This window comes from Trachinotus anak, unplaced genomic scaffold (assembly GCF_046630095.1).
Source record: "Trachinotus anak isolate AG129_WGS33_773 ecotype Australia unplaced genomic scaffold, CSIRO_AGI_Tana_v1 ptg000004l, whole genome shotgun sequence".
In the NCBI taxonomy this organism is placed as follows: domain Eukaryota; kingdom Metazoa; phylum Chordata; class Actinopteri; order Carangiformes; family Carangidae; genus Trachinotus; species Trachinotus anak.
In genome coordinates, this window is record NW_027273855.1 from 21,884,800 (window position 1) to 21,895,681 (window position 10,882).

A 10,882-nucleotide genomic window follows, 5' to 3' on the forward strand; every position below is an offset into this window, starting at 1 on the left:
GTATTTATACCAGCTTTTATTTGTCAGCTTTAGGTTTACATTACATACAAAAAAAGCCAGGGTCAGTGCTGGCAATTTCCAGACATATGCAGTTAGATGACAGCGATTCATAAAGGAACAGAGCACCACACGTGGCCTCATCAGTCTAAAGGAACAGGAGTGGCTTGGCTTCTGACAGGAAATTTCTGAACGCGCGCAATTACTACCTCCCTCCTTCCCTCATTTTTCTCTCTGCTCTCCCACAGCTGCTGAAACTCTCATGGCTCTGTAAAAGGCAGACAAGAACCGGCCAACAAGTTTTTTTTTTACTGATACCCCATTACCTCTGTCTCAACTGAAGACATCCATCTGTCTGCCCAGAGAGGTGAGTACCAGAAAAAAGGTCTGTATAGGGCAGCAGTTTCCTCCTTCGCGCCGACATTTGGGCCACAACACAAATTTTCATTCATAAACATGGAAAGATAAAGCCAAAAATGATTGTCATTATATCCTCTGATAATGTGTTATGTACTGACAGTTGAAATGATGATGTCAGCTGGTTTCTGCTTTAACCTTTAAGCTGAGAATATGTTTAAGTTCCAATTCCCAGTCTGTGACTTTAGTGACATGCTGGCAGTATCCACAGCAAAGAGGGGGGTTTATAATGACTCACTGAAATGGGAGATCATCTTGGCTGTAAACGCTGGCATACTGTTCTGTGCAAAAATAACATTGAGTGTTTGATTTGTGATTTTATCGACACAAAATGCTTCCTGATGAGCCATATTAAACACATGTTATATGTTTGTCACTTTGTCCTGGATTCTTCCAAATAACTTGATTAACTGACTATAAGTCTAAGTTTTAAGGTGACAGAGGTGGGCATTGTCTGTAGGTCAAAAAAATTCACCCAATCTGCACAAAACTGTCATTGTGATATTTTGCTGACAAACTGTTCCAAATAGCCTGACCCCGATAAAATTACTGAAATGTGGAAGTGATTTATTTTTTTTTTATTCCACTGAAAAGAATCTAAACCTCATTTAAAAGGAACATAACAAAAAGAAATCTGCCATTAGTGTGTGCGCTCCACCACATGAGATCTTTACACCACTGAAAGACACGGTTTCCAGTGAACGTTTTGTGTCAAGGGGAGATAAAGAACATGTGGGTGTTTCTTGGGTGGGCAAGCAAATTCCCTATCTCAGTTAAGTTGAACTTTATCATCCAACTGAAATGTTCTCTCTGAGCAGTAGATGACATTTCAGGTCTGATGACCCAAACAGGTTGAGCACATGTTTTTGTTGCCGGATTCAGGAAGCATGCTCTGCTATATAGCATCTCCCTGTAGATATGGAGATGTCTTCTAGATAAAATGTTCTAAACCTCCGGTCTTAAAGGGTCTTTTGTATGTGTCATGTTGCTGGGCATGCTCATTTCTGCTGTTGCATGTCACTCAGCTGTGTCTGTTTGTTTTGGATCAGGCACATGATAACATGTAAGCATGCACAATGTTTCCCCTCTTAACCACGATCACATGTTGGCAATCTTAAAAAAGCACTTATCTCCTAAGCTAATTACCATCACTGTGACTTCCAGCAGGATGCACACTGTCAGTGAGTATCCGCCCATGCCGTAACAAAGCCCACCTCAGATGACACCCACTTCTTCGCCCCTCCTCTCACCTTGCATACTCCGAAATGACATGGTAATTAGTCTCCAGTATGATCACCAGAGTCCCTGTTGATTTGGCAGGGTCCTGGGATTACCTGCGGCCTTGAACTGCAGACTGTCTGAAAACCACGGGCAATTCATTTCCATAGTTTAGGCTCTAGTGTTGTTGACACCTTTTCAGTGTAGACACCTGGTAAATGGATCCCTACAGTGTCTTTGTAACTGTGATACTACCTGTAACTGGTTAAACAAAGGGTTAAGTATGGGTGTTCCCATTTCCCGCTTACTCCCTCCCAGCCTCTAATCTCTCTCACACTCTCTTCTCCTCACTACCAAGGAGCTTTGGAGAGACTCCTAAGAGCAGAGCTATATATAAACATTGGCATCAGAAAACTGACTGAATTTGCTGAAGGAATTATAATTTCAATATCCAGAAAAGAAATCTCGGCTTGACCACGAGGGTGAGTTGCACAAAACTGTGTGTGTGTGTGTGTTTCCTTGAGTTTTGGATGTTGAGGAAGAGAAGGGAAGGGCTAACTGTCAATAGTGAGCTGGTCTTGCGTCAGACAAGAGCCATGTGGTGTGCATAGTAAGGCTACAGTAATATCTATTGTGTTGCACTTAACATGTGTTGTTCATTGACGAGATTATTATATACATTGTTTAATGTATTATTTTAATAGATTTTTCTAATTACAATACATTGAACACATTGTAAACAGCATCAGGGTTGGTTGTCTGGAAAAATGGGTGTATAAACTGATGGAAAGTATGGGAGCACTTTTCGTCTTTATTGCTTTTTTCCACTCTTTTCACTGTTTCCACAATCTTATGAGCTACCCTCATGGCCAATGAAATGTCTAACATGGAGCAAGTTTCTAGTTAACCAGGTTTGTCTAGTTTCTTCAGCTTTCCCCCCTATTAAAATGCAAATGAGGCCCAATTGGAAAATCTGCCTTTTACAATGTAAAGGAGGTAATTCATCCACCAAAACTGGCTTCTTGTGAAAGTTAAATTACAAAATATTCCTGACATTTAGTCTATGCTTTGTTGGCTGTGTGTGTTGGCCATGGACCATGGGAAAGTCATCGGGTATGTAGCTAAAGAAAGTTACTCTAACCAAACTTGACCTGAGGCCAGTATGCAGGGAAAGGGCTACTCTGTACTTAGACTAAATAGCACCACTTACACAGGAACCCTTTGTTTGTCTCTGTGGCTCCCTGCTATCAAGCACCAAGTTGTATGGATTATTGTACTTCAACAGGCCCGTTCAGTGATGAGCGTAGGAATATAAAAAATTCTGGTTTTGTGTAAAATTCTTAAGGAATGGCACAATCTAGCGTGAGTGTCCCCTTAGGGGTCAGATGTGAAAATCCTGAGGGCAGCCTGACCCACAGAGAGGGGAAGTATCCCATGACCTCGTGGCAGGAGCACAGACCTACGCTCATTCCCAGAGTCCGTCCATGCCAGCTTTGTGTGGCCCACGACAGATTAGAGCAACATAAGTCCTCTGACAACATTTGTTATTTAAAGCGTTTCATGTGTTAAATGGACTTAGAGCCCAAGCAAAATTGCTCATCTTTGCAGGAATGTTATTTTGTCAACTATCACAGTTTTTTATCCACATATCTGAGGTATGGGGCAGAACTCCAAAATAAGGCAGTGGCAAAGGATTTTTGCATTGCCAAAAGAAAAAAACGTCATAAACACAAGATTCTTGTTGTATTTGGCAAGTGGGACAAATTACAGTGGTGTGTCTCAAGACTTTATAAATAGGTCTGCCCTTTTGAGGACACATAGCATTTTTTTGTTGCATTGCAGTGGTCATATTCACTGTTTCTGGGATACTGTGGCTTCCCTCTATGGAAGTACAAATACCTAGTGTGTTTACCTTTAAACATCTCAGGGTATTTAAACACCTTTGCCAGTCTGCCACTGTTAGCTTGTCTCTATTTACTGTATTGTAGACCAGAGCAAATATATTACACCCATCTCATGAAAGAATTAAGAAAATATTTTACAACTCAGCTTCTTAGAGGAGCCATTCTGAGTTCTTGTCCCACTTGTGACAAGTTAAGACAAGATTTCTGAAAAGGTGATGCATACAGAAGCAATGTAAAACAGTTAATGACACATGCTGAGGTTGGTCTGCTTGCTGTGTTTTTTTTATTCACAAATAATGGAAAGTTGGCAAAAGCTCTGCCTGAGGTAAGCTGGAAAAACAACCCCCAGGAGATTTTGGTAAGTCAGTATTTCACAAATTAAACTGTTGCTGTCTCTTCTCTTCTAGAGAAGTTTGAAGAGGATTCTTTCAATCCAGCAGAAGTATCTTTAAAGTCTCTGAAGTCACAACCTCAGCAACCAGAATGGAGCTTCAGAAGATGAATGGACACAGCAGGGATGAGGGGTAAGACTCACAGATGAACTGTAATGACTGATATGTGCATCAGTAAAGGTGTTGCATGCTAATGTTTTCTTCTGTCGTAGGTTCGATGGGCTGGATGCCTTGGCTGAACATGAGGAGTTTCTCCCACATAAAACCGGTGCCAAGAAGGAAATCCACTTTACAGACGTGAGTGATCTTTCTCAGTTTGTTGTATTTCTGTGGTAAAATCATATACAGTAAATACTAATGATGCTGTTTCTGTGAATTTTGTTTATGAATTGATTTGTGTTACATATCTTTCCACAGTTTGAGGGAAAGACTTCATTCGGCATGTCCATCTTTAACCTCAGTAACGCCATAATGGGCAGTGGAATTCTGGGACTGGCTTTTGCAATGTCCAACACTGGGATCATTCTGTTTTTGTGAGTATGCGAGCCAAACACGCAGTCCCCATGTGCCTGACTGTATTTGTCGGTGTGCGTGTGTGTGTGTAAGTTTCTACCCAAGAAGATGCATGAACTCACTCACAGCACATGTCCTTTAAGTTGTAATATTGTCCCCTCTTGTGCAAAGAGGACACACTATATTCAGCCCCTTATGGCTTACAGTATATTTAGTAAAGCCAAATGTGCACAGTCCTTGTGGTTGTGAGGATAAAGCAGGGCTGTTTGGCGTGTGTGTTTGAGTTTACGAGTTGTGGACCGACCCAGTGGAGATGTTTGCAAAATGAAGTCATTTTGGCCATTTCTTAATGGCTTTTCTCTACTCTTTAGCTCTCATTTTAAGATGGCTTCTGCACAGCTAATTTCTATATTTATGTAACTTTTATTTATTTTAGTGTGACTTTGACTTATTTTTACTTATACATTTTACTCTGTTATATAATTGTTTTCTGTTTGTATTTGCTTGTGTGTAGCTGCCTAACTCTGTAAAGCTTTGTGCCTCTTGCCTGAAAAGTGTCCTATAAAGAGTTTAATAATCATTATATTTGGGGTTAGAATATTGATTTGCAGTTAGAATTAGAAGTAGGATTAGGTTAAAGTTTGTGTTAGTAGATGCAGTTTGGATGTAGTCAATAGAGGGCCCTTATAAGGCTAGAAGTAGGACCGCAGGGGCGTGTGTATCATCTGTCTGACTGTCTATGTGTTTGTGTAAGGACAGGTATGTGTGGTGGCAGGGGAATGAGCTCTGTGCTGGAATATATATGTGCTTCTGTCTGTCTGTACCTGTGCGAGCTAGGTGTAAAACTGTATACACAACCACTCCCGTGCAAAGCCTGATCTGTCACAATGTACATTAGAGCTCATACACAGGCAGCTTCTCTAAATCAGATTTGAGCAGTTAAATATAGACACTAGTGATCAGGTCCAAGACTTGCCTGCTTGGATCAGTCCTGTGCTATGTGGCGGAGGGGAGGAGGCGGAGAGTGGCTGGAGAGCCAGCCTCTCAAAGCCAAACTCTCGTGTGGGTGGAAAAAAACAACAAAGATGACAATCATGAATTGTTTGTTAACAGAATTTAGTTCCTGAAGAACAAATGTATTTCTCTCTTTCTCCTTGTCTTTATTTATTTAGTTACCGATCATAATGTCCAAACTTGTGAGACCATTGACGCATTTCTGTCATGTAATTATTAGACATGAATTACAACAGATCTCCATTTGTTCCTGTGCCTCTCAGAATCCTGTTGGTGTTCATTGCCATTCTGTCTGCATATTCGATTCACCTCCTGCTGAAAAGTGCCGGAGTTGTTGGTAAGTCAGAGCACAAATCACTGAACGTATTTAGCCACAGAGGCAATTCTGCCTCACACGCATTTGTAATATTTATGTGTTTTCAGGGATCCGGGCTTACGAACAGCTTGGAAATCGGGCTTTCGGCCCCCCAGGAAAAATGCTGGCTGCCTGTGTTATTACAGTACACAACATTGGAGGTATTTTCATGCCTTTTCACTGTTTATTGGTATATTAATATCTGATATCTGTCAGTGAAAGCATGCACAGAACATCACATAAACATGTGTAAGTGACACAATCTGAAAAAGCTGTTTTCACTTCCTTTTAGCAATGTCCAGCTATCTCTTCATCATCAAGTCTGAGCTCCCACTGGTTATTCAGGCTCTCCTTGATAACCATGAAAACAAAGAGTGAGTGTCTAAGTGTTATTCTGATTTTAAGCATAGTTCAGTAGTTTCTGTTTATAGTTTTGTGGAGTACTGATTTTTTTCCATCTGTTTGTCTGACTGTTTCTTAGAGAGTGGTTCTTGAATGGAAACTACTTGATCATCATTGTTAGTGCTTTCATCATCCTTCCTCTAGCACTCATGAAACAACTTGGTATGTTTTTCATTGGCATCACTTTTTTTTTTTTTTTTAAATTCCCCATACTCTCCCATGTAGACATCATGTCTCTAATACTTATTTTTATTGCATTTACTGTCCTGTTCTGAAATTATCAAGTATTATCCTTCCCAGAATGTGTCTATTGTCTGTGCTGATCAATCGTTTTGTAACATCTTGTTATCATTGCAATCCAGGTTACCTGGGCTACACAAGTGGCTTCTCCCTCTCTTGCATGGTGTTTTTCCTCATTTCGGTGAGTCACCAAAGATACACACAATATGACCAACAGTTCCTCCATTAAATATTTATCTTTGATTAACCAGTGGGTGTGACTCCCCAGGTCATCTACAAGAAATTCAACATCTTGTGTCCACTTGATGACAGTGAACATCATAACATGACTCCTATTGTTGACGACCACATTCCCATTAATAGGACGGACGACTTCTGTGAGGCCAAGCTATTTACCATCAACTCGCAGGTTAGAAGGAAAAACTTTTTCACATCAACTGTTTCTAGTTTCCTATTTTTTTGTTAGCACAGCAGATTTACTGCCTCATGTCCTGCACTAGAGTGTCTTGTGTCAACAGTAGTCTTGGGTATAAAACAAGTGTTTAATTTGATTTACTCACTGACCTTTGGTGTGTTTGGCTTTCAGACTGCATACACCATCCCAATTCTGGCCTTTGCTTTTGTCTGCCACCCAGAGGTGCTACCAATCTACACTGAGCTAAGAGAGTAAGTCAGAATGTCATCATCTCTTTCAAGATATGTGGTTTTTTTTTATCGGACAGAAAGAAAGCTGTGCTAAAAGTTGCTTTGAAAATCATGTAATTTAATTTGCATGTTTTTACCCACAGTGCCACCAAGAAACGTATGCAGCGCGTCGCCAACGTCTCCATCTTGGCCATGTTTGTCATGTACCTGCTGACTGCTCTTTTTGGTTACCTCACTTTTTATGGTAAGACACTGTTGACTCCTGAGACTCAAAGGTCACTTTGTTCTGCTGCCGTGAATGGCAAGATCTCAAATGAATGACCCACTTGTACCCAGAGTCCATATATATTTTCCAATGTTGTGAATCAGGGACTGGACCATGTGAGATACTGTGAGTCAAGGGGTGTCTGCTTCTTTGTGGGTAGGTGCTGTGGAGTCAGAGCTGCTACACACCTACAGTCGCGTGGGCTCCAGGGATGTCCTGATTCTCTGTGTGCGTCTGGCTGTGCTGGTGGCCGTCACTCTGACCGTCCCTGTGGTTCTCTTCCCGGTAAGACATCTATCACATGTGTTTAGTGAGAAATCTTATATAAACAACAAGAATAACAAAATTTATTATTTTACATACTTCTCAAAAGGAAAGGCCTGCTCTGAGAAAATCAGATTAAATAGTTACAACAATTATCTTTATTAAGAATAAATAAATGCAATTTGTAGGCCACTGTGGAAGCCGTGTAACAGGATGCTGCTAATGTAGCCTCAACATCACATAACTGATGTTGTCTAAGGGATCCATGCATGTCTCAGAGTGTAAGAATAGCATCATTGTCTATCATGGCACTGAAACAGCCTCCCTGTTTCAGAGCAAAGCTTCTCGAACCAGCTGTTTCCGTTTCAGTAGTGTGTTGACTGTATGGAGCCTTTTCAGCATTTGCCACTAGACTTCATAATTATCTATAGATGCTAAAAGGGACCAGAGTTAGCTTTTCAAGATAACACCAGTTTTTAAAATGAGTGGAAAACATCCACACTACAAGGAATTATTAAGAACACACCGTAGCTCAACAAATATATTGTAGTCATAAACCTTTTAAAGGTTAGATTAAAGAAATGGTCTGACATTTTAGGAAATGTGCTAGGAGTCAGTTAGCTTTAGCTTACAGGCTGGAATCAGAGGGAAACAGTTAGCCCAGCTCCAAAGGTTAAATGATTCATCTACCACATCTAAACTTTACTAACTAACACATATTTTGTTTGTTTAATAAATGCAAAAACCAATAAAGTGTAAAAACAACACGAGGGGGTCATGTCCCACAGTGTTTCATGGCAGGGAGCAGGGACTAGGCTAGCCAGGCTAGCTGTTTTCAGTATTTAGGCTAGGCTAAGCTAAGCTAAGCTAAGCTAAACTAAGCTAAGCTAAATTACCTCTGGCTCCAGCTTCATAAACAAGACAGATATAACGAGGGTAATCATCTTGTCACCCAAAGGCAAATGAGTGTATTTTCCCAAATGTCAGCTGTTCCTTTAGTATTGTATCACTGTGCATAGAGCAGAAAGCTGCCACTGAATCCACAACACATCACAGCAAACGTTTTGCCTTTAACTGGTGACGGACAGTACCTGCTAAAATGTCAGATAGTTGGTCTGGAGTTAAACTTATATGAGTTTTTCTTACCATAAACTCCTTATCATCAGCTTCTCGACATCTTGATTCTCAATGTTATTTGTAAAGAAAAACCCAACTTTCTCTCTTTCTTCCTTTACTTCTTCCTTCCCTCTGCAGATCCGCAGGGCTTTGCTCCAGATCTTGTTCCCTGACAAGCCTTTCCACTGGGCCCGACACATCGCTATTGCATTTTGTCTCATCTTCGTGGTCAACCTGCTCGTTATCTTCGTGCCATCCATCCGCGACATCTTTGGCCTCATTGGTATGTTTACAAAGAAGGAAATGCTTTTATAGATTTTGTATTGTGAACTACATCGTCTCTAAACTCGCTAATGACTTCCTGTGTGCAACCTTAAACAAATTCGCTTCATCTCTGTTCTCCACCTTCATCTGCAGGAGCCACATCTGCCCCCAGCCTCATCTTCATCCTACCTGGAATCTTCTATGTCCGAATTGTTCCCGATGAACAGGAGCCTTTTCTGTCCAGACCCAAGATTCAGGTACAAGTCGGTTCCTTCAGCTATTAAGGATACTTTAAAATGTCATTGTATTTTTCATTATGTCGTTGACACAGGTGTTGTTTTCTTTCCTTCTTCTCCTGTAGGCCGCATGCTTTGCTGCACTGGGATTCGTCTTTATGATCATGAGTTTGTCATTTATCATCATTGACTGGTCAACTGGAGAGTCCCGAAGTGTCGGTGGGCACTAGTTGCCGTGACCGAACACAGATACAAAGAAAAGAATGCCAACCAAAGCTCCCTGTCATTAAATTACCCCTAAACTGCCAAGTCCTCATCCCAAGCAGTAAAGCTTGGCTGCACAAGATGAAGGATATGTGAAGGACCTTCACCTACAACCAAAACAAAAAACCAAAAAAGATGAATGTGTTTTGAGATGTGAGACAAAAGGTCCTGTATTGGAGGAGAAAACACATGAGAATACAGAGCAGTGTGTTCTGACTGACTAAAACCTGTGTCACAGGCGGCAGTAGGGATGTTGTTTGGAGGTCTTTATAAGAAATGCAAAAGACAGGAAAGGAGTAACAGCATTATGATGAATGGGAACAGCATGACTCAGATGGAAATCCCATTTTAGAGTATGGATGTGTAGAGTTTCCCTGGAATAGCTCAGTCACTGCCAAAATCCTTCCAATCTACTTCCCTACCATCTCAGAGTTTACACGGCAGAAATTTGATAAGGCAGTTATTGCCTTTACCCAGGAATTTGCTTTCTCTCAGATAAAACAAGACATTTTAGTTTGTTCATTCATCATCATCATCATGTTTCATTATAAGACCAAGTCCAAATTTCAAATCCCAAATCTTTACAGATTCAGCTCAATATGACCAGTGAGGGTTAGTCTTCATTTCCACGCTGAACACTCCTGTGTGTCAAACTGCAGTTTTCACCGACTTGTATATGGAATCGAATTGATCTGTTCAATGTGATATTTTGTTAATATATTGTGACACTTAATTATTGTAAAGGTTATCATCTTCAAGGGAGACGGTGTAGTTTGTGGGGTTTTTGCTGCTATTCATGAAGGTCAGACAGACAGTTACTGACAATCACGTCCACAGAAAGACACAGAGAGGTGGTTTGTCCAATTTTTTACATTTTTATGTGTCCCTGAAAATACCCATGGCTACAAACCAAAGATTATATTTATTGTGTCACATTAAGATGGGATATAACCCACTATTTTTTTTTTTTTTTTTTTTTACCACGTTCAGTTACAAACTGCCCATATGAAAATCCAGTGTTAAAAATGCTGTGTCTCTTTCAGCACTCCCAGGAACTGTTCAGTGTGGTCAGTAATGACCTATGAATTCAAGTTAAAATGAATAGATTCTTGTTTTTTTTCTTCTTTTTTTTTGTCTTTAAAATTTGCTGTTCATCCTGTACATTTTTAAATTAACTTGAATATTGTTATCTGTCAATAAAATATGTCTTTCATTTGTACATATTTATCGAGTTGCTTTTTCACCTGTCAAGTACACCAAGAAGTCATCTTGGTGTTTGAAGCCACAAAATGAATGTACTCACAGTGCACTGCCTCCCTCTGAAAATGGAAGTAACACATTCATTTGTGTGCTGCGTCTGAGAGAAAGAAGAAAAG

General features: G+C 40.4%; 1 protein-coding gene and 1 long non-coding RNA gene across 3 annotated transcripts; one reads left to right on the forward strand and one right to left on the reverse strand.

Annotated features, from left to right (window-relative positions):
* Nucleotides 1–229: 229 nt before the first annotated feature.
* On the forward strand, nucleotides 230–10,725 carry LOC139620939 (sodium-coupled neutral amino acid transporter 3-like). Of its 2 annotated transcripts, none has more exons than XM_071477016.1 (16): nucleotides 230–364; nucleotides 3,944–4,060; nucleotides 4,141–4,225; nucleotides 4,346–4,461; nucleotides 5,719–5,792; nucleotides 5,879–5,971; nucleotides 6,103–6,184; nucleotides 6,292–6,374; nucleotides 6,575–6,633; nucleotides 6,721–6,861; nucleotides 7,039–7,118; nucleotides 7,241–7,341; nucleotides 7,523–7,647; nucleotides 8,881–9,025; nucleotides 9,160–9,263; nucleotides 9,368–10,725. In XM_071477016.1, the coding sequence occupies exons 2-16, from the start codon at nucleotides 4,020–4,022 to the stop codon at nucleotides 9,470–9,472; spliced, it is 1,434 nt and encodes a 477-aa protein (XP_071333117.1). In that variant the 5' UTR covers nucleotides 230–364; nucleotides 3,944–4,019; the 3' UTR covers nucleotides 9,473–10,725. The 2 variants fall into 2 exon arrangements, with proteins under 2 accessions (XP_071333117.1, XP_071333116.1); XM_071477015.1 differs by lacking the exon at nucleotides 230–364 and adding an exon at nucleotides 1,966–2,114.
* Nucleotides 7,522–8,886, reverse strand: LOC139620940 (uncharacterized). Its single transcript, XR_011690899.1, has 2 exons — nucleotides 8,773–8,886; nucleotides 7,522–7,681 (listed from the first exon to the last, which is right to left on the reverse strand). It is a non-coding gene; the product is annotated as an uncharacterized lncRNA (long non-coding RNA).
* Nucleotides 10,726–10,882: the final 157 nt, after the last annotated feature.

Coding starts and splice junctions, on each gene's coding strand:
- LOC139620939 (XM_071477016.1), top strand. CDS start 4,020: ATGGAGCTTCAGAAGATGAATGGACACAGCAGGGATGAGGG. Junction 4,226..4,345: donor AGGAAATCCACTTTACAGAC/GTGAGTGATCTT, acceptor ATCTTTCCACAG/TTTGAGGGAAAGACTTCATT. Junction 9,264..9,367: donor TGTCCAGACCCAAGATTCAG/GTACAAGTCGGT, acceptor CTTCTCCTGTAG/GCCGCATGCTTTGCTGCACT.